The sequence below is a fragment of the Uloborus diversus genome, chromosome 3 (assembly GCF_026930045.1).
Source record: "Uloborus diversus isolate 005 chromosome 3, Udiv.v.3.1, whole genome shotgun sequence".
Lineage (NCBI taxonomy): Eukaryota > Metazoa > Arthropoda > Arachnida > Araneae > Uloboridae > Uloborus > Uloborus diversus.
The window spans coordinates 10,689,657-10,714,350 of record NC_072733.1 but is presented as its reverse complement, the minus strand read 5'-3'; the positions used below and the strand labels follow the sequence as shown (position 1 = coordinate 10,714,350).

General features: G+C 35.6%; 1 protein-coding gene across 1 annotated transcript in view; it reads left to right on the top strand.

Moving 5' to 3' along the window:
* The first annotated feature begins 3,472 nt into the window (after window positions 1-3,472).
* LOC129218223 (ATP-dependent RNA helicase DDX3X-like) overlaps window positions 3,473-24,694 on the top strand; it is a 120,021-nt gene continuing 98,799 nt past the window's right edge. Inside the window, 1 exon segment of the mRNA XM_054852444.1 lies at window positions 3,473-3,608. Within this exon segment, the coding sequence (XP_054708419.1) occupies window positions 3,564-3,608 (45 nt within the window). The 5' untranslated portion in view covers window positions 3,473-3,563.

Genomic DNA, 24,694 nt, shown 5'->3' with positions numbered 1-24,694 from the left:
AACTCTCGATTACTCTAAGTCCCAATTGATCGGATAGTTCGAGTTATTAGTAGTTCGAGTTATGGGAAGTTCCCGCAATTGCCTCAAGAATTTGCGACCCGATGAAAACTTCGAGATAAAGGAATGATGGGTGCTCACATGGGGGCAAGTGGGGCTCAAATCCCCCCTTGGAAATTAGAACTTTCTTGCTTTTAGTAATTTTTTCTTTGCAAAAATGTAAAAACATTTCTTCTCCAGCCATTAATGAATAAGTTATTAAAAATGTCAAGTTTTAATAACTAATCTGTAATGAAATCGGTTTCCATGGGGAAAATATCCTTCTAAATTATGGGGAAAATTTCTGAGCCCCCCTTCCCCTTAAAATGTTGCATATGGGCGCCCATAAAAGGAATATTCGAGTTATAAGCTTCAAGATTCGACTGTATTGCAATATTGTTTCAATATGGTATCAGGAGGATCAGATTCTCCTCAGAAGTTAGGGAAACTCAGTCTTGTTGGATTTCGTTTGGGAACATTTTTCTAAATTTTACATTGAAACAACTCACTAATGTTACAATTTTTTTTCCGAATATATCTAGCAGAATTCTGAAGCATGTTTGAATGAAGCAAGACACTATAGTCACAACGCAAGTTCAATTAATTGAGGATTTCTGACAGGAGCACTCTGGAGCAAAACGGTTTCATTTTCCAGCTTTGTCTTAAAAAGTCACTAAAAGCTGCATTTTCTTACGTTTTGCAATGTTCCTAAGAGAGAAAAAAAAAAAAAAAAAAAAAAAAAAAAACCTAAAAAAGGAAATGGACCAGGGGCGGACTGGATCCGGTAAGAGGGTGCCAATCTTTGCTCCGAAGGGGCGTGCAGGTTTGAGGGCGAAGAAAAAGAGCATAGGTTCGAAGGTACAGAAAAAAAAGGAAGGTACTCAGGCACAAGGCGCAAAAAATCGAGGGCGCACAAGTTTGAGGAAGCAAAAAATAAAAAGGCACGCAGATTTAAGAGTGAAAAAAAAATAAATAAATAAATAAAAAGCCCAAGGGGAACAGGTTTCTGGGCGGGGGAAAAAAAGGTACGCAGGTTTAAGGGCACGAAAAACAAAACCGAAGGCGCACAGTTTCTAGGGCTAAAAAACAAACCTAAAAGGCACATAGATTTAAGGACGAAAAAAAAAAAAAAATAATAATTTGAACTTTGACATCTTGAATTCATGTTTTTCGCAATCACGAGTATATGTGTGTGTATGTAGGCGTGTGTGTTTGTGTGTGGGGGTTACGTTTGTTTGTGTGTAGGGTATGTGTATGTGTGTGTGTGGGTAGTTGTGTGTGTGTTTGTTTGTGTGGGGGGATGTGTATGTCTGAGTAGTTGTGTGTGTGTTTGTTTGTGTGGGGGGATGTGTATGTCTGAGTAGTTGTGTGTGTGTTTGTTTGTGTGGGGGGATGTGTATGTCTGAGTAGTTGTGTGTATGTGTTTGTGTGTGTATGTGCAGGTGTGCGTATGTGTTTGTGTGTGTAGGTGTGTGTATGTGTGTGTATGTATATATGTGTGTTTGTGTTTGTATGTATATATGTGTGTGTGTGTTTGTAGGTGCGTGCATGTATGCGTGTAAGTGTAGGATATGGACGCAACCTCGAGACGGCTTTCGCTAGAGGAGCAGCATCGTGATGAGCCGGTCCACGGAGATGCTGCAGAGGGTGGCGTGGGGGGGGGGGATTAAATCATAGGACAGCAAAAAAACAAAAAAAAAAAAAAAAACAGTCAAATGAAAGCAATAAGCAATCGTGATTGCTCAAAAAAAAAAGGCGCTGTGGTTCGAGGGGATGGAAGGCATCTGCCCCTGAAATGGACTCTATTTTTACCTATACGTTACTGCGGGTATTAAACGGCATTGAGTATACTGTTTCTGTAGCAGACGAAAAAATCGATTCTCCGACGTTTATTAACACATGCATTTTTATGGCTCTCTACTAGGGGATTTTAAAACACTGCTGCCCGGGAATGCTGTAGCGAGAATACTTTTCATGCTTATTTTAATTAAATAAATTAAATGAGCTACTTTTTTGTTTTCATTCCTTTGGCTGGTAAAATTCTCCGGGTCCGGAAGGAACCCCGCTGCAAGAGAGTCCTATTAAATATTTGCAGGAGCAACAAGCGCTGTGCTGTTATTTAAATATTAAGTTGATGGGCCCCAGTTATTTTTATTTTTTGATATTTTAATACTTTTGTTTCAACACAAATGCATTGTATCTTTGATTGAAAAGTTAGAAAATTAATACTTTTTGCCTCATGACACATAGCTCATTTTCTGTTACCCAACTGTAAGCTATAACGATACATTTGGGAAACTTCTTTTTAGTTTTCATGTTCACACAAACTACGTAATTTTTAAATCATAATAAACAAGGAAATTTAAGAAAGATCGAGCTTTTTTCCAAAGAATAAAGTATCAAGTAGTATGACGAAACCATCGTAATTTATCCTTCCCCATATAATATCGTATCAATGTTCATGTTCTCACACACAGAAGAAGCGAATTACTTTTCGAAAAACCATATTTTTCTATTTGAATGGATTTCAAAAACATTTTCTTTTTTCGTTATTGAAATCAAAGCGATTATTTTCGTCTGCATAAATGTGTCACGCGTAAAAAGGGTAAAAAGCTACGCATGAATAATACCGAGAGTGCAGTTAGAAGTTAAAAGTTGGAAATAAATTATGAGGAAATCACAGGATGCAGTAATGGGGAATTACTCTAATAAAAATACCTTGTTGCAGAAAGCAGAGTTTAGTTTTAAAATCTGCTTTTTTTGACACAACAGAAAACAAACGAAATAAAAAATAAGTTTAGGGTAATAGTGCGGGGCCACCTTCAGTTCCGATTTTTTTAAAACAAGCATTTGACACGTATTTTACTAGAGAGAAAATTTAAAGGAAAGAAGAATGATAAAAAACAATTATAAGAATAATTTTGTTTCTTGAATGCCCGAAATGAACTGTATCTTAGTAATTAATTTTTACATATATTTGCTTACGTTTGATGAGCACGACCGGTAGCGACCGGTTAGTTAATCATGTGACAGCAATGACGTTAGCGGTTACTAACCGCTTGTTCACGAACCAATTTTTCATCCAACCCTTTCGGTTGATCACCGGTTACTTGCGCAGACATGACAGAGACGAATAACACGCATTTGAAAAATACATATAATTGGTCAAAAATGTCACGTGGTTCTATCAACCAATCAACTAGCTAGAGTTGCGGTCTACCGGTAGATCAACCGGTGAGGCTCATAAAACGAAATCAGAAGCAACCGGTTAACCGCTAGCTCTCAAGAACGCTGCGGTTAGCCACCGGTTACTCACCGGTCGACCGGTGAGGTTCGTCAAATGCAAGCTTTGACGACATGAAGTGAAAGAAAAGTAGATTTCATGACGTCATAGCTTTTATGGAAGTCGTGGGTGCAAGTACTTGTACTGTGAGCAAAAATTTTTCCGTACTGAGTTTTCTTTTTTGTTATTATATTGATTGTGGTTGTGTCGTAAAATTGCTACCAAAATACTCTTTTAGTGTAATATGATTAATGAATCCAACGAAAATGGCAAGGGTCTAGATCTGCAGGTAATTTCAAAGTTCAGATTGCAAAATAAGTTATAACGCTTTTCTTTTCATAATTCCCATTATGTTTACTAAAACTAATTTGTAGTTGCTGTGTTTTAAAATTGTTTTAAGTTTTTTTCTTATGGAACGACTTACGGTTAAATGCTAATGGTTTTCATTGCAACAATGTGCTAATTAAATTAAATTTATGACTTTCTCTCGTAGTAAACATGAGCACATTATTTTAGTGTTTCCGATCTATTTTAGGTTTTTTATGCTGTGTTTAATCTCTGATGCTATAATAATTTTCAGAAAAAATGTATTAACTTATTGAAAGTTGGATTGTTATTTCTCTCGGTACTTATATCACCAGTACAAAGAATCCCCCCCCCCCCCCCGTGATACCTGGATATTCAACAACAGCGTACATAACATTTGGCTGTTACGTAACTTATTTTGGTAGGTTAATGTGCAAATATAGTTTTCCAGGAAAATAGCCTACAAAATTGCTTTATTTTTTCTTGAATAGGATTGACATTAAAAAAAATATTTATAAAATTAGGTGTTCTTATGATTTGTTGTAGTGAAGATATTTGTAGTTAAAATAATATACATGTTAAACTTGTTTGTTTTATGAACAATTGTATTGAACATGCTTATTTTATTGTAAGTTAGAAGCAGGGGTGGTTAATAAGGGAGTGTAAGCAAGAGCAACCGCCCCGGTTGCACTCCTAAATATCTTGTGCATCATGATGAAAAAATGGGAAATTTAATTTTTGTAATGCTCAAGTCAATGATCATATACAAAAAGAAATTTAAAAATGAATCTCTTGCTGGTTCTCAATAAAAGTTTGTGTTTTTTGCTAGTTGGATTATAACTTGGAAATTCATGAATCATTTTTAGAGGTTTTCAGAACAGAAAAAAACTCTATAGAAAATCAGTTTCTTTCAACTAAAGAGTATGGGCTAAATATCTCATACCTATATGTTCAGTGTTATCATGATGCTTGCAATGTGAAAGGACTGCAATGGTGTGACTGCAAGGTTTTTACAAGAAATTCCTTTGTATTTTGCATACATTGTTACACTCATATTTTTAAATATACAGTGAAGCATCGTTTATACATTTCTCTCTTATACGTTTTTATCAACTATACATTTTTTAAATTGGTCCCTGCGAAGTCTAATACACGTTAACCTATACCTATTATACGTTTTCATTTGTACGCTTTTTTTATACAGTCCCTTCTAAAACATATAAACGGTGCTTCACTGTATGTTCAGTTTCTGAGTGAACATTGATTCTTTCTGTTAGAAACAGATTTCAGCAACTCAATACATTGTATACTTTAGTGGAAGCTTTTCACTAAAAACATAATATTTTTGAGAGAATTCATGCATCAACAAATATTTTTCCTAAATGCTCTTTAACTTAGTGGCACAAAATGGTCTTCAAGAGTTCTTCTTCTTATCAATCTTGAGGTATATGCTTCACTCTAACCCAGTGGCTTCACCTCTATTACTCCAAAAACTGTCCCGTTTCTACTAGAAACACAAATGGAAGGACAGACCTCAGTAAACAGATAATTCGACAAAACATTTAAGAACGAGAGGCTGAGAGCAAAGAGTAAGGAAAATACAAAATGAAAAGCAAAAGCTAAATCCCAACTGGGGGACAGCCTAGGCAGGAGAACACCAAAAGGGAAAAGGAAATTACGAGTTAATAGCCTTGAGCAAGTCCATGAGAAGGGACAACAAGCGGCGAGAAGCATGAGTGGTCGAGAAAACGAGAGAAGGACAAGGGGACACATCCCATACACGCACGAATTCTGTCTCTTTCCTTATTAAACTTATTGCAGACAAAGATGGCATGATCCACTGTGTCAAGAGTTTTGCAAGTTGAGCACAGAGGGGAGTTACTATGTTTGATACAGTGTAAGTTGAATTGAGTGAGAGTGGTACGGGTCTGAGCTCTTGATAGCAGGACTTCTTCGTATCGTTTTTTTGTTAAATTGTGTTTGCTATTACCTGGATCATTTAAGTGGCTGTATCCGGTAGAGTATTTAGATCTGTTCCAGGAGGCTGTAGCTTTATTTCTGTACTTTTGTTTCAGATTTTGTATAATGTCTTCAGGGGCAATCCAATGAAGAATGATATTTTCCCCGTATCCCATGCTAGCCAATCCGTCTGCTGTTTTGCTTTGATACCCACGTAAGCAGGGGTCCAAGCAAATTCGAGTATATGATCATTAGAAGTGTGATTGGCAATACTTTTTGTAATCATCGTGATGATATGGGGAGACTTATTGTTCGCTCCTTCGAGGGCAGAGAGGACTGACTGACTGTCGGGGCAGAAAACTATCTTTGGTCCTGTGTTTCTGAATCGACTAACGGCGAGCCAAAGAGCGAGCCCTTCAGCAGTGAAGATGGAGTTCATGTTTGATATTTTCCCCTTTATATTTTCGTTTGAACTCAAATTGTGGACCCCTATTGCTGTAGAATATTGAGTTTTGGATGCATCAGTTGCAATAATACGGCAGTCTTTCCAGTGGGTGGCACTGTAGTCATCGAAAGCTTTGCTAATTAGTTGCCTTGGAATATCTTCTTTTTGGAAAGGAAGAGACTTGAGGGAAATTTTAGTTCTGTTTGGATTCATATTTGAAGGTACATAAATAGGTATGCATTGGCTGGGGTAGATGTTTAGGTCGGTCAATAAATTTTTGTTCCGAATTCCTAAAGGAGTTCTTTCTAATATGGTAGGGATTTTTTTAATCTCATAAGAGAGAAACATTCTCCTGATTGGCGAGAACTTGCCCAAGGCGACTTGTCTGATAAAAAAACATCTCAGATTTAAGATCATGTGTTTGGCTACATGAAGTCTCTTTTGCTTCTCTAAGCAGAATAGTGGTGAATTTTGCAAGACCAGTAGCTACTCGTAGAGCAGCATGGTATATTATTTCAATTTTATTTCTATTTGTCTGGGAAGAAGATGAGTAGATGTGGCTGCCAAAATTAATCTTGCTCTTGATGCAACTATTCGCAATGTTGAGACGATCTTTTGTTCTTGCTCCCCATTTGTTCGAGGCAACAACTTTTAGAATGTTGGGATATTTAAAAACTTTTTTGGCTAAATAATTTATGTATGATTTGAAGGTGAGGTTATTATTAAAATAAATGCCTAATATTCTGATATCTTCCCTCCTTTTGATGGTATCGTGGTTTATAGATAAATTTCGATCTTTCTTCTTTCTTTTACTTGAAAAATTAACTGTCACACATTTCTCTGTTACAATCGTCATATGGGCAATTCCATGGTGTCGGAGGTAAAAAATGAAGAAAAATTTCTCAGTTTTAATTCCATTTACCAAATATAAACTGCTTCAAAATGATCAAATTTATTTACAAGATACTTACTACATCCCATTGAATAAAAATCATGTTAGTTTTTCAAAATAGATCCCTAAAGTATAAATTACAAAAATTTAAAGAGTTGGTGTCGGACGTAAACACACAAATAGTAAAATTGATGGTTCACTTAAAAATTATTAATAGTCTGTGAATTGGCTTACATTTTAATTTTAAAAACAGCATAATTCTAAAGTACACTTATGATTGAAGCATATATCAGTTTTCAAATGATATTATAAGGAATAAAATTATTTAAAAAAATATTTTTAGCTTGGTGTCGGACGTAAATTGTTCATGTTGGATGTAAACTATTGCTCTTAAATGTAAATACATAATAATGATTGCAGTTATAAATATGTAAATTATAGGTTACATATACTGAAACAAAATTTACAAAGTAAATTCAAAAGTAGGGTTGAATGGGGGAAGTGGGACACTGGGTAAGTGGGTCATCCCCCCAAAACTGAAATATCCATATGGTTTTTATACTTTTTTACATTGATCATGTCATGGTTCATCATAGTGATTAGTTTTGCATATATTTGGGTTAAGTGGAATTTTTTTCTAGGTCAGAGAACTTAGTCAAAAAAAAAAAAAAAAAAATCTGAACAATATTTTTTGGCGAGTTTAAGCAGCATTTTTCAAAGAAGTGTTTCCCGGTTAGCATTTATTTTTTTATGATCATTAAACATTCATGTACAGTTTAACTTAAAGTGCATACTGCAGTCAGAATTTTTAAATAAAATATTAAAAACTTTTAGAGGAGGGGCCCCACTTACCCCGTAAAATTTTGCTATAAGACGTCCCCACACTATGGGGTAAGTAGTCCCCCCCCCTAACAGTGAGGATTTGAAAATCAAAAGCAACTTTGATGAAATATTTGTATTAGTGAAATATAAGACAACTATGATGACTTAGTAGGAATTGATAGTTCAGCTACAAAAGCTGGTGATTAGTTATTTGTGAAACTTACATGAAAGAAAACCATCAAGATTTATATGGGTTGAATGTTGATAATGGTTCTTCCTTAGTCAACTTTACATAGATGCAGTCATTTAGTGTTTCTAATTTCTTTTTACACGTATAGTTATGGCAAATTTGTTAAAATTGATCTTAATCAACTGTATTACGTTCATTCAACACACCTTTTGTCAAAAGGGGTCCTACTTACCCCTATCAACCCTAAATGTATATACAATAAATTCACTAAGTTGTTTTTTTTATGCATGTTTCACTTTAACTTTGAAATTATAGGCAAAAAAAGGAGGAACACAGTTGAAAGCATATGTTATTTAAAGAAATGTAAAAGTGTCGGAAGTAAAATTTTTTTTACGTTTTAGATTTTAGTAGAAAATTAGACGCTTAGTAGACGCTTAGATTTTAGTAAAAAATATTTACTTGTTACAAAATTAAAATAGGTTACATCGAAGAGATTGAAATTCTTACTTTGTACCCAAAAATACATGTATGTAGCTTTAAAATTATTGGCTCAGCATAATTAACTGCCCATTTTGGTGTCAGACGTAAAACACTTAATGTACCCCAGAGGAATTCTTTTACAAATCAAAATGAATTATATTTTGATACATTTTTGCAACATCACTAGCGACACTCTGTATCTTTAAATGGTTATTCATCTCAATTCATAATATTAGCATGTATTTTTTGGAAAAAATAGAATTTCTTCGAGAGTCTCCAAATATGGCTAGAAAATACTCAAGATGTTGACCTTGGTTTAACCTGCTGTAACTTATTTATAACTGAAGTTGTTGGCATAAATTAAAGTTAAGTTTAAAATCCAAAAATTAAGATATTTAAACTAAGCCAACATTAACTGGCCGTGTAATGTCAAGTTGGAGACAAGCAAAAAACATGTTTCAGAAAAATACATTTATTAAATATGACTAGAATAACATCCCCATAAAATACACCCCCAAAATATCATAACAAAAGTGGTTCCAGAAAATAAAGAAAAATGTCACCAAAATGTCGATGCAATCGCTTGCCACTCCAAAGGATCAGCTTGAAGACTCACAAAAGGTCCGCCGAATCACACTTCAGGAATGTCCATGCTGAACAGGCAACATTACACAATTCGTAGATCGGTGAGCATCACAGGTAGACACGTGGAACACACTTCCCCGACATTTTAATTGGCCGGACACAACACAACTGGTTCTTCACCTGGACTCACTAATTCCAGGACTTGGAAGATTAAATATCACATACCAAAAAAACCCCCGCTAGCATCGCGGGGAAAAAACCCCCCCACACGTGAGCCGGACTAGGCTTCACGATCAAACACAACAACTGGGGATCGTTGAGAGAAGAGAAGACGAGAGAGTGATCGCTGCCACTCGCCACAATATATATGTTTTATCAACCAATGAGATTCCATGCCTCGATGACGTCACCACACTAACTTCTACTTCGACCATCACTCATTTGCATATTCCACTGCCGCGAATATTCGTACTCCTCTCCATAGCACGTGCGGTCAACGAGTGGAATTAATTCGAGTCGATCAGGTGACAACTCAACTCTTCTGAATCGACACATCGAGACATGCAATCTTCAATGATTTCAGTAAACAGTCGCCATTAATTATGGCGTGGGGGAATCGTCGATTGAAGTGTTAGCACCAACTAGTTGACAAGGTCTTACTTTTACCAGACTGGGCTTAAAGTAGGTACACTTAACTTTAAATTATTTTCTTTGAATTATCGGCTGTGGACCGAGAATAAAAATAAAATAAAATAATATTTTATGCTAACAAATTCCCCCCTTCTCGGTTACACAGCACGATACACTTCAAAACGACATGAAAACTGACATATTTCAAACAACAATTAAAAAATTTTAAACACTTTTGAGAAACATTGAAAAATTTACACACTTGAATATTAAACTTTTACATTTTCATAATTACCAAAAATGAGTTTGCACATTTTTTTCAATGTACCCCGAGTCAGAGGCTTGGTAAACGTATCCGCAGGATTTTCTGCGCTTTTCACATATTTTAATTCAAATGTATTCTCCTCTACTAAGTTTCTCAAAAAATGATATCTGACATCAATATGCTTTGTTCTGGAATTTTCTATAGGGGAATTTGAAAATTCTATTGCAGCTATATTGTCACAATTAATTACAGACCCGGTAAATTTATATCCAGCTATTTCAAAGTGTGATGTTTCTTCTAAAATCCTTTTTAACCACACCACCTCTTTTGCTGCTTCTGTCAAAGAGATATTGTCCACCATGGAAGCTGAGTATGAAACACACTTTTGTTTAAATGTTCGCCAGATAATAGGTACTCTGTCAATGTAAATAATAATTCCCCCCATCGAAATCCTATCGTCCCTATTTGCAGCATAGTCTGAGTCAGAAAAACCATTGATTTTAATTTCATTTATTGCAGATAGACTTAATTTATAATAATTTGTATATTTTAAATAACCTAAAAGTCTTAATAAACACTGCCAATGTCTTTTACCCGGATTTGCTTGAAATTGTGATAATAGATTAACTGTATAGGCAATATCCGGTCTAGTTTTCCCTGCTATATAGGACAAACATCCCAATAAATTGCGATAAGGTACTTTCTCCATTTCTTTTATTTCTTGGTCCGTTTTTGGACAATCACCTAAAGACAAAATTGTACCTTTCGCTATTGGGAGGGTCGAGTATGGGTATTGATACTTTTCAAAATTTTCACAAACTGTCTTAATGTAAGAATTTTGGTGTATAAAAATTCCCCCATTGATTTCTTCAAATTCTACCCCCAATAGTTTTTTAGTTCTCCCTAATTCTTTAATATCGTAATGTTTTGATAAATCCTGAATTGTTTCCTGAATTATGATTTCATTTTTTCCAAAAATTATTATATCATCTACATACATCAATAAAAACACATTTCTGTTTCTTGTATAAACACAGTTACTACATTTAAATTTCAAAAAATTCAGACCTTGGAGAACCCTATCAATTTCCAGGTACCAATTTCTCCCCGATTGATGGAGACCATATAGCGATTTCTTTAGACGGCATACCCAGTCTTCTTTTCCCGGGATTACAAAACCCTGTGGTTGTCGCATATAGATTTCTTCATGCAAATCAGCATAAAGATATGCGTTTTTTACGTCTAATTGAAAATGGCTCCAACCCAGGAATATCACCAGAATTGAGAAAAACATTCTGATCAGGGAGAAATTGATAACTGGGGAGAAAACCTGAGAATACGATTCTCCTGCCACCTGCCTGTTTCCCATCGCAACCAATCTGCTTTTAAACCTGGCAATTTCCCCTTTAGCATTTCTCTTCAAGTCATAGACCCACTTATTACCAAGTACTGGTTTACCAACTGGCTGGGGAACTAACTGCCACACCCCCCTTTCTTGAATCACTTTCATTTCTTCTGACATGGCTTCTTGCCAATGTTTTACTTCTGGGGTTTTCAAGCATTGATTATAGTTTTGGGGAATTAGCACTTCCGACAAATTTGCCTCTGGCTCGGGTTCCATTTGTTCCTTAGGGGAATTAAAAATATCAAACAAAGGATTATAAGGTACATTTTTACTTTTGAAATCAAATAGTTCAGGATTGTAAACAATGTTATTCTTCTTACAATATTTTTCTACATCATTGGGTGACCTTAACCTGGTTTTATTTCCCTTTTCATAGTAGTAGATATCAGTACGGTCCCCTTTCTTTCTTTTTACTGCATCCCTCACCCATTCAATTTCCTCACAAGGGGTGGGAGCCTTTAGTTCATCTATCTCTTTATCTAAGAGAACTTCACTCATAGGTTTAATAAAAGAATAATCATCATCATTGTCTACATTCTCATTCAAGTTTGATTTCCCCCAAATTAAATTTTCCCTGAAGTCCACATTGATAGTTTCAAAAATTTTCTTTAGCTCTGGGTCCCAAATTCTGTACCCTTTTGCTTGGGTTGCGTAGCCCACCATTATGCCCTTCTTACTCCTTGAGTCAAATTTCTTTAGATTTTGTTTTGGCATGCCTCTGTAGGCAATACATCCAAACCTCCGAAAATGCCTTACTGAGGGCTTGTTTCCCCAGAACAGCTCAAATGGGGTTTTCCCCCTTTCTTTTAGGACTGTTCTATTCCTGACATAATCGAAGCATAAGGCGGCTTCCGCCCAAAATTCTTCCCTTAGTCCAGAGTCTTTCAGCATTGCCCTAACCCCATTCATTAATGTCAAATTGTATCTTTCTACTACCCCGTTCTGTTCGGGAGTATAAGGGTTGGTTCTTTCTATGCTGATGCCTTCTTTAATTAAGTGGGTCTCAAAATTAGAATTTGTGAATTCCCTCCCATTATCAGACCTTATGGCCAAAATTTTCTTGTTGAGGGCTCTCTCTACATGCCTCTGGTATCTAAGGAAATATTCAAAAGCTTCATCTTTTGACTTTAGAAAGTAAATAGTGGACTTCCTTGAGAAATCATCAATTATGGAAAAAATATATCTTTTCCCCCCTAGTGACTCCACCGGAAATGGCCCTGCTAGATCCATGAAAAGAAGCTCAAGTTGTCTTTTAGACCTTATCCCTGGAGTGGGCTTAAATGAACACCTTCTTTTCTTTGCAATAATACAAGGCTCACAATCTGGCCGGTTTCTTCCTTTTATATTAAGTCCTTTGACACAGTTTTTCTTTTCAGTTTCCAAGATACTGTCATAATTAATATGGCAAAACCGTTCATGCCACAACTCCAGGTCTAATCCTTTGACCTCGGTTACATTTACATTTGGTGGTGAGTCACTACTTTGATTACTTAAAAATGAGGTGGGTTTTACAAAGTACAATTTATCAATTAAAAATGCAGAAAAAAGTTTGATACCATTATTATTAAAAATACATATTTTACCAGGATACCACCTTAATGAAAAACCAAGACTGTCTATCCTGGATCCGGAAAGCAAATTTCGTCTAAGTGTTGGAGCATAATAGACCTCATTCAATGTGATGGTTACTAGCTTACCATCTGTTTTAATTTCGAAAACAATTTTCCCTACCCCCTCGACTTGACTATTTACATTGCCCACAGCTACTTCCATTTTTGTATTTTTAACAGGCCTCAATTCACAAAATAGGTCCCTATCTTTACAGAAATGTGCCGTGGCACCTGTATCCAGTAAAAATACTGGTATTTCCTCCTTCAAATTTGTGTTGTTGGCCTGTACCCCTGATACTTTACTCATGGTGCAAAACATTCCAGCCTTAGGGGGATTACTTTGTTTGAAAAAATTACGATTACCTTTATTTTGATTAGTTGGTTTTCTGCTCCAACACCGAGCCGAAATATGCCCCTTTTTGCCACATGTGAAGCAAACTCTCGTTTCAAATTTATTTACATTTTCAACTTTCCGCCCAGTCTGGTGTTTATTCTGAACTGAAAAAGCATCGACACCTGAACTACTATTTCCAAAATTTTCATTTCCTAAAAATTTCAATCTTCCCTCTTCTGCCAAAAGTTCATTCAAAACATTTGAAAAGTTAAATTTACTTTCATCCCATCTATAAATATTTTGTACTATTCCCCTAAAATTTTGATCTAAACTACGTATTAGTTGAAATCCCTTTAATTTCTCATCCATTTTATAGCCATTCTCCTCCAACTGTCGGAGCAAACACTTCAATCGAGCCGCGAACATTCCAATAGTTTCCTTTTCATTAATTCTACTAGAAAAAAACTCCTCCCACAATCCGGCAACACGGGCTAAAGACGGAGGTTCAAAATTCAATTTCAATGACGTCCATACAGCATATGGATCGTCTAAATCATCTATTAGTTGTTTTAACTCATCCTCTATGTTGAGGTAAATAATCGCCACTGCTTGGCCCCTCCGTTTCTTTATTTCTGCCGAAATACCTTCTTCTAATTTTGTTTGGGTTAATTCCCATAAATCTCTTTCTATCAGTACCATTTTCATATTTTTCGACCATGTTGCCCAATTGCAGGAGTTAAGTTTCTTAATGTTTCGATAATCCCGTTCCATTATTCTGAAAACTTTTGCAAATTTGTCTCCAACTAAAATGACATTCGACCGAGCTCTGCTACCACTCTGTTGGCATAAATTAAAGTTAAGTTTAAAATCCAAAAATTAAGATATTTAAACTAAGCCAACATTAACTGGCCGTGTAATGTCAAGTTGGAGACAAGCAAAAAACATGTTTCAGAAAAATACATTTATTAAATATGACTAGAATAACATCCCCATAAAATACACCCCCAAAATATCATAACAAAAGTGGTTCCAGAAAATAAAGAAAAATGTCACCAAAATGTCGATGCAATCGCTTGCCACTCCAAAGGATCAGCTTGAAGACTCACAAAAGGTCCGCCGAATCACACTTCAGGAATGTCCATGCTGAACAGGCAACATTACACAATTCGTAGATCGGTGAGCATCACAGGTAGACACGTGGAACACACTTCCCCGACATTTTAATTGGCCGGACACAACACAACTGGTTCTTCACCTGGACTCACTAATTCCAGGACTTGGAAGATTAAATATGACATACCAAAAAAACCCCCGCTAGCATCGCGGGGAAAAACCCCCCCCACACGTGAGCCGGACTAGGCTTCACAATCAAACACAACAACTGGGGATCGTTGAGAGAAGAGAAGACGAGAGAGTGATCGCTGCCACTCGCCACAATATATATGTTTTATCAACCAATGAGATTCCATGCCTCGATGACGTCACCACACTAACTTCTACTTCGACCATCACTCATTTGCATATTCCACTGCCGCGAATATTCGTACTCCTCTCCATAGCACGTGCGGTCAACGAGTGGAATTAATTCGAGTCGATCAGGTGACAACTCAACTCTTCTGAATCGACACATCGAGACATGCAATCTTCAATGATTTCAGTAAACAGTCGCCATTAATTATGGCGTGGAGGAATCGTCGATTGAAGTGTTAGCACCAACTAGTTGACAAGGTCTTACTTTTACCAGACTGGGCTTAAAGTAGGTACACTTAACTTTAAATTATTTTCTTTAAATTATCGGCTGTAGACCGAGAATAAAAATAAAATAAAATAATATTTTATGCTAACAGAAGTGATCAAATTTTAGACAGGCATTTCAAAATATACAACTCTTTACCTTTAAAATGACACCTCATTTGTTTACAAATTTTAATTTTGAAAATTTGCTCATCTGGTTGACCTTATCATGGAATTGCCCATATGCCAAGTTTTAACACCAGGAATAAACTTTATTTAGCGAATTTTGAACACCATTAAGTGTGTTGTCAATGTCCACACCTGAGCCTAGGATAAAAATATCATCAGCGTAAATGATTATTTTTACATTTTTAAGATGTAGGAGGCAAAGATCTTTGATGTTAATTTGAAATAGAAACGGGCTCAATACCGCGCCTTGGGGGACTCCTCTGTGTGATGTAATATTGGTTGAGAAATGTTCTCTCCATCTGACCTGGGCAGTTCTGTGGCTGATAAAATTGTAAATCCATTGTGCGGTTTTACCTTGTATTCCATTTTGTAGCAATTTCCATATTAGACCGTCATGCCAAACTGCATCATAGGTGCCCTTGAGATCCAGGGCGACAAGGAAAGTGAACCGACCTTCATTTCTTGCTCGGAACAATTCATGATGGATTTCTGCCAAAATCACATCGCAGCCCCTAAATGGTATAAAGCCGTATTGATTGGGAAGGAAAAGATTTTGTTGAATACTATGGTTTGTCAGCCTGGTTAAGATGATGCGTTCGACAGTTTTAGCGAGAGTAGATGAGAGTGAAATTGGTCTGTACGAATTAATGTCTTCTTAATTCTTTTCTTTTTTGTGAATTGGAACTATATAAGCGTTTTTGAAGGAATTTGGGACCTCTCCGGTGTTCCAGAGATGGTTTATCGTATTAAGAATTTTATTCAGGTTATCTGCTGAAATACTTTAAATGCTTTTGCAGTAATTTTATCAGGTCCGGGGGCAGAATTCCTGTTTTTATTGATTGCATCCTTTAGATCGTTTAAAGTGAAAGGCGCATCTAAATCAGTTTCCACTGAGGTCTAGAGGAATAAATTTTTTGATTTTCTGATGCATAAAGAATTTGCCGAACGCATTTGCTTGAGCAACAGGTGTATGTAGCTCTCCAGCAGGTATACTAAGAATAAAGTGAGATTTGGTATCTTCGTTTGTTCTGTTATTAAGACTCTTTAGAATTTTATAAATGCTGTGGTTTTCCTTTGCCATGTTCATGGTCTTACTCCAAAAATTTCTTCTTAAACAATTACATAATCTTCTCAGTTTTGCCCCTATTTGTTTGTATTTTTTCCATGCATCACGGTCCAGACAGTTTCTAGAAAGTCAATGATATTTTCTTTTTTGGCCAAGGAGAAAGCTGCATTCCCTGTTCCACCAAGGATTATTGCCACTTGTTTTTATACGTTCAGTCTTGCTGTTTCTAAAAAGGGTTTTTTCTATGATATTAAATTCGTTAATATTAATGTTGTTGGTATCATTAAGGTAATGTTTAAGTTGAAGTTCTTCCAGTTAATTTTCCATCTATTTTGGTAATGACTCCCAAGATGCGGAATATTTATTTTGGTAGGGTGATGGTCACTATCAAAGGTATCGGAAATTACTTCGTATGAAAGATTGTGTAGGTCTAATGATGTAATAGTTAAGTCCAGTAGAGCAGGTTTATTGTTGTTTGAGTAGTAAGTGGGAGTGCTACAGTTCAAAAGAGCCAGGTTGTTCTTAATTATCCAATTAATGTTTCAGCATCCCGGGAGTCATTATCACTGCCAAGGAAGGTGTGGTGAATATTGAAGTCCCCTATAATTAAAAAAGGAGGGGTCAAATATTGTTGAAAGGCAGTGAGCCAGTTTTTATTCCATGAACCAGATGGAGAGTAGATATTAAAATTTTTTAGGTTTTTTCCTTTGTAAAAAATTTCAATTCCAAGTACTTCAATATTGGAGATAGGGGGGATGACATTGATAATTTTAGCAGAATATTTAGCATTAACAGCAGTAATGAGCCCGCCCCCAGGACGGTTCCCCTGTCCTTACGAAAGATGATCTTATCTTTCAGATGAAAATTAATTTGATTATTTAAAAAAGTTCTTGAATGGCGATTAAATCAGCACCCAAAAAAAAAAAAAATCCTGAGTTAAACCAGGTGCGCTTGTTAGTGATGCTTCTAGCATTCCATCTGTAAGAAGTAGCAACCTGCCATGTAAAACAAATGAGAAAACAAGACGAAAAAAGGAAAAGCTCAAGCGCACCAGAAAAAGGCCGAGAAAACTAACATTCCACATGAGCAGAAACCGGCCCGAAAGCCTCGTGATCCATCTGATTTTCGTCCTCCAAACAAGCCGTGTCTCCTTTTTGCCTCTTAAAGCTGTTCCAGTCGATCTTGGAGTCCGTGTTCTGAAAGGATATTTTTTTTTAATTACCAGAGTTGGTAACTAAATTTTGTAGCATTTTCACCATGTTGGTGTTCATTTGAAGTATACAATTTTTCATCACCATTTCAATCGATGCTTGTAACTGGCTGATTTGGCTGATGAATTCAGCCATGATTTTGGATTCGAATTTTTCCATTCTTTCTTGAATGGCTTTGTCCATAACCTCTTTGGTTACAAATTTATTTTTCTCACCCTTAGCAGCAGTGGCGCACACAGAAATTTTGCAAAGGGAGGGTCCATAGTTAAAAGTCCCATTTTCATATCATACTCCAATATGCCGTCAAACACATTGACTTGATTTTATTGATTCTTGAGAACAAAAACAGTAAAAAATAAATTATTGAATAAATAATTAGCACTAATTAATAAAAAAAAATTAATAACAAATACTTAATTACCAGAAAGCAAACAAATTTATGCAATGTATTTACTTTTATCATTGTTCATAAATGAAAACAGATGCCCAAATTCAAGTATAAGAAGCATCAAGTCTGAAGAACAAGAAAAATCTCATTTTAACCTGTAATTACAAAACTAAAAACATTATTATTACTCTGTTTTCATTTACAGTCACCCTTAGTCTGCCTCTATAGGTTTACAAAACATCGTAGAATAAAATTTAGTTTTCTAGTTCATTTTTCGATTTTATTTATAACTTCCTCAGTGTGGGATGGTGACATTGCTTGAATTCAGCAGTACAAGAACACATTAAACGTTCATTATACATTAGGGCTCGACCGATGGCATTTTTTGGCCGATGGGCCGATGCCGATTGTTGGCCGATTGTTCAAAGATGGCCGATGGCCGATTGTTTTCCTCCAAATGGCCGATGCCGTTGGCCGATGGCAAAAAAAAAAAAAGTAACAGAAATAAATTGATAAGATTGTTAGGGATTTAAAGGATCATTGATTCAGTTCACTTTACTTCCTTTCTACGAATAAGGAACTGTAATCACAAAAAAAAAAAATCAGATTTTGACCTAAATTTCTATTTTACGATCACCCAATTTAAACTTCACAAGTATAGATGACCGAAATATCCATTTTGAACGTCTCCTTAATTAACTATCGCAAATTCTCTTGTGATGTCTTCATGCGCGTAAACTTGCGTCACTCAAAAACGTTATGAAATAGTAAGTTGAAAACTCATACGTACGTAGTATGATCTAAAAGTTCGAGGACAAATTGTATATAGCCTTACCCTGAATAGTTCACAATACCGAAGTACACCCATCTACAAAATAGTCACCTTGAACGACTAGGCACTTCTGCCAACGTTCGTATAGCTTTGAGATGCACTCCTGGAAGTCATTTATCGCAACCTCCTGTAAGGTCTCTTGCGCTGCTGCTTTAACTTCATCGTGGGGAAGAAGGCGACTTTCATGTTGAGGATGCACGGTTCGATTGGTCAATACTCTGATATGACAAACAAATAACATGACGATTCGTCGGACTTTGCTCCGTGTGGTTTTTATTTCTTCCGAGTAAAAAACATTTGCATGGACCTGACGCTTTCTTCCGTCAGGAGAAGACAAAACTGTATCACAGAAGGTAGCGAAAAATGGCTTGCAGGAGTGCTTCCAAAAGTTATATGAACACTGGCAGAAGTACATAGTGTCTCAAGGTGACCTTTTGATGGTGGATGTACTTCGGTAATGTTAACTATTCTGGGTAAGGTTTTATACAGCTTGTCCCCCGAACTTTTGGATCGTATTACGTACAATCTGTATGGGGTGTAGTTATGCTTCTCCTTTTTTGACTGCTGTATGATGGAAGACAAATAACAAGAGCAAAAAAAAAAAAAAATAAATAAAGAAAGAAAAAAAAATAAAGGAAGAAAAGCTAAGAGTGTTTAATAACCAATTGATTTGTTTTTCAATTAAACATATAACTAAGATTTCAGTAATATTATAATAATGTATGGATTTGGGTACACTAAACATAGTTAAAAAACATTAAATTATGTTGTTTAATCATTCAAAAAAAATTAAGAATAAAACTATGAAACCGTCAACAAATTACGCAATTAAAGTGTAAAGATTGCACAAGACATTTTTAGTCATCAAATTAAACAAAAAGGTAACAGATGAATTACAATATTAAATCATAATAGGAATATTTTTATATTTATTTAAAATTTATGAACGGAAAAGTTTGCACTTTTCATAAAAGCTATAACAGTGACATAAATTTTGCGAAAAAACAGCCATGAAAAGAGCGAGGTTCTTAAAACGCATTCGCAATAAATAAACTCAATATTTACACCAATTTAAAAACTGAATATATATACTACTTGATCTGATGTTTGCACACGTAATATTGAACAATTTGATTGTTTTATCTCTTATGAAGCATTACAAACAAGTTCAAATTAAATTTTTCAATTTAACAATAATTTTCTGAAATTTAAAAAATTGCATGATAGAAAATGCTTGAAATTATTAATAATATGATGGAAACGAAAATCATTGATTTTATATAAATACATAAAAATAGCTACTTACAACAGAAAAAAAATCGATCGCTATTAATGATGCAAAAAAGATGGCGCATTACGAAATGTAGTAGGTGAAACAAGTGTAAGAAATATGCAAAATGATATTTCTTGACCAAAATAAATAATCGCTAAATATTTAAAAAATGCTTAAGACGACGAGGGCGGGTTAGGGGGTCACCCTCTGACTTTGGAGTAACTCACAACATTAAACTTCGGCCCCAACTTCGGTCTCATTTTTTTAGTACAGAACCGCTACCATCAACGTCTCGGAAAAGTTTCTGAATCTACTTCAGCACTTCCGAAGAAAAAATTCAAAAGTCCTTTTGAATTCTGAATTATGTCACCATTCAACACATTATTAATCAATTTCTTACATTAATGCTCTAAATTCTTCCTAAACAATAGATAAAGTTTGAAAAAAATCTCTTATTTTATGAATGGTGTTAGTTTTAAACAACTCAGAAGTACAACTAGAGTTTAATTTCAGAAATTGATGGATTTGGAGGAGGGGCACGCAAGTAATCTCGGAAATACAAAAAATGGTCGTAAAAAATAGAGTTCAAAATAATCATAAACATTGATCAGAAAAACCTTTTTAAAACTTGCACATGAGTTTGTTTTGACGTGCAGTGGCGGATTTAAAATATAGCAAATGTTCCAACTGCGCGAGAGGCCCCATAACCGTAGGAGTTACAAAAATGCCTATGATAAATGTTTTACAACTTTTGTGATAGAGAAATAGGGCCCTAAAATGTATTTCGACGGCCTCAAACTTGTAACTCCGCCGAAGCGATACAGAAAAGATTGCATTACTGTGATTCATATTACAAATATCGAAAAATTAAAAATTACTGTCGATTCAACGGAAACCTAACAAAATGAAACAAAACCCGTTTCGCCATCTCATATTTGTTTCCATAGTCTCCAATTCGGCAATATATCACTAAATGATCGTCAGTCTGAGACGCTATATTAGTTTTGCATTGAAATAAGTAATTAATATCCACAAAAATGAGTAAATAGGCTTTTTAGAACACCCAAACGAATACAAAAAGGGAAGTGCACAACTGGAACGTACGCATACCCCACATGCGAAAATTTAGCCATCTACAGCTTACCATTTTTGAGTTATGACTTATAAGAGAAACTTACGTACATCCAGTCGCAAGAAACAACGCAACAATTAACTTGTTTGGTACCTGAATGCAGTATTAAAAACTCTTTCAGGGGTGACTAAAATAGAAATTCATTCATACTGAAATTTAAGTAAACAATTTTATATGAAAACAGTAACTTCCTTTACTTTGTATTAAAAAGTAAAACAACAATTGTCCTTTTTTTTTTTTTTTCAAAAACATCGGCCAACTCCATCGGCTTTTCCATGTTTTTTGAGGCCGATGGGCCGATGTTTCCTGCAAGTTAGCATCGGCCGCCGATGCCGATGGCTAAATTATTGAACCATCGGTCGAGTCCTATTATACATAGTACTATTTAAGTATGTTTTTAGCCTTCTCAAAGTCGAGAAAGATCTCTCGCTTGTGCAATTCTTTACAAGAAATGTACACATTTTCTAAAAAATCTTTTAACAAGAGGATTTTTTTCCCTATTATTAGAACTGAAATTCTTGTTTTTTTTGTTTGGAAATATTTTGTGTATCAAGTACATAAAATCATAATCAGTTGAAATAAGAAAAATGCAAGAGCTATGGGAGGGGTCCGGACACCCTGGACCCCTCCCTTTTGTGCGGCACTGCTTAGCAGTAATCTTAGCATAAGTGGTATTGTTACTTTTAATTCTTCTTCTAGCTTCACTTAAACTTAAGTGATTGACGCATTTGAACTCCATGATTTCAGCTTCTTTTATCCTCTTTGGGCATAAATTGAAGTTTGCTGGATGTGCATTTTCGCAGTTAGTACATTTTGGAGGGAAAGTACATATCTCTTTGTGTCTCTCGCCACAGTTTATGCATTTGCTTACCTCGGTGCATTTGCTAGTGATATGGAAAAATGAGAAACAGTTGCTGCACTGCCTACGCTTGTCAATGAAGAGAGATTTTCTTTCTCATCATGAACGTTTTCACATACTCAGGCACTTTGTGCCCTATGATCGTGATTAAGATCATTTCTGTCGGTATCTGCCCCTGCGGGGTATTTTTTTGAAAGCGACGTGCTTCCAATATGTTAATTTTATTTTCAAGTTTTAGTTCAGATGTTAGGTCAGTTAATCCTATATTATTATTGATGTCCCTAAGGAGAAAGCGTGAGGTGTAGTTTTTAATGATTAGATGGGCTTGGACGTTTTATATTAAGTATGGTGGTTATGGATGTGATTTCTTTAGCACATTCAAAACTATCAGTGATAATCAAAAGGCTGTCTGTTCTGGTGAAGTTGATACTAGTTATTTCTTTGGAGCATTTAATTTTTGCCATTAATTCAGCCTTGATAAGCTTTGGTTTGTTAGGGGGGATTTTTTCTGTGTCAATACCCGATAAAAATATGGGGAACATAGTGACATCATTTTCAAATGCTGTTTTTACAATGTCCGCAATAGGTACTCTTTTAGTGTGCTTGTGAGGCTCCATGAGGATGGGAGAGCATGCATAGAAAGGACAAAGCAAGCAAAAAGTAAAAGGCACCTTACCTAGGAGACGAAACCATGAAGCGGCAAACTCACCACCGAAAAGAGACTTGCTTGCTCACCAGAGCAAGAAGAAAACACATACGTGAGAAACCGTCCAGTTCCCAAGAACGACAAAGCCAATAGAAGAAAAAGGCCAGGGCCGAGCAGAGTCTAATACACCATACGCGGACAGACGACGAGACCACCTCGCTCAGTAGCGAACGACGAACGCATTTTTCGAGTTAGGCCTAGCTCGAAAGCATTCCAAGAGTCCAGAGTACTAAATAACCAAATAAACTAGTCGACGAAAACCGAAAACAAAAAGAAAATTGAAGCGACGAAGTACACTCGCACTCCTAAAAACTAATTCACGTAACTTTCTCACTCATTAATACGCAAGATAGAAATGAGAAAACTAATGTCAGCGCCACCATCAAACACTGCTTCCACATCCCAGCCGAAAATCGAAAACCAAGTCTTCAAGAGTTAAAGCTATAACTCTTGAACAGGCCCGTGCCAAGCCTGATCGCTGCCGGTGTGCAATGTCTTTTGAGCGCCTTGATGCAGTGGCGTTCGGCGAAAATATAGTTAATATCCTGAATAAGGTTTTTTAGATTAATATAACGTGGGGAAAAAAAGTTTGCCATTTAATTTCTTAAAAGAAAAAGAAAACAATGTGTAGAGATGTGTACTAAATTTCGGATTACAGTTTATGTTTTTACTTCATACTTCGAAGTTATTTCGAGTTTAGTAGCTCCTTTGATATGCTAATGCGTTTCGGAAAAAGAAAACATTTTAAATATCAATGTTGTGTATTTGACGCCACTCTAAATATCTCTCTAATATCTAATTGATGAATAATTAAACACTTTTACACCTGTTAAAACATAACAACAGGGTACTCATTATGTTTCTAACTCGAGGGTATTCCACTTTAAAATCTGAAACTGAAATCTTTTCCAGTAAAACCAATATTTCTAAAATACGGAATCATTAAAAAGGCATTGAAGATGATATATAAAACAAATTCATTGTCCATAGCTCTTTCAATACATAAAAAATTAAAGAGAAAAAGAGAGGGCGGGGAGGGGGGAGGTAGGAAATTAAGTAATTATGGTCAAGTCGCTACTTTTTGGAACTAAAAAGTTTTCCAAAAATTGATGTCTACAATATACAAATATTATGCACAAGTAAAATATATGCAAATGGGCTTACAGTGTTTTTCCATGTATGGTAACTTTGTTCAAACTACCATGAACAATAGTTTGAAATCAAAAAAGGACATATTTCTCAAATTACAATACAACATAATCACCTCAAGAACCAAAATGGGGAATGAAAATTTCTTGCGCCTCATATGCTCACTCAGACTTGTGTACTATAAACATACCGAAATAACATTCACTGCTCCACATTAGAAAGAAAATAGCTAATGTATACAATAATTAGCACAAAGGCGGATCCAGAAAATGTTCAAGGAAAGGGCGATTGTTTTTTACTTGTTACTCTTTAGAACTCAATTTCTAAAAACTTTATCTGGAGAGTACTGAACCCCATCGCTTACCCTTATGTAATTAAAGGCGCTGTACAGTTGTGTTTCTTTTGAAAAATATCCGGGGTGAGCCTTTGAACCTGCCCTTGATATCATCCAAGACCGTCTAAAATTGAGATTTTGGAACTTCAATTTCGAAAAAAATCCTTTGGAGAGTTCTGATTTTTATCTCCCGAGCAATAAAAGATGGGGCCACGATTGTGTTTTCAAGACTTCAATTACAGAATAATTCCGGGGAAGAGCTCTCTTTTTTCTAACACTATCGAATATTATATAGAATTTCCTTTTTGAAACATTAATATCAAAAGTATACATGAAAAAATGTTCCTATATCTCGGCTCAAGGGGGGGGGGGGGGCAATCGCCTCTCCCTTGTATCCATCCTTGAATTAGCATCATGTGTTTTTATTGCAAAATATTGTGCTTTTGAATAGCATATACAGTGAAGTATCGTTTATACGTTTCTGAAGGGTCTGTATGAAAAAAGCGTACAAATGAAAAAAATGTATAGCAGGATACATTAATATGTATTAAACTCTGCAGGGACCAAATTAAAAATCGT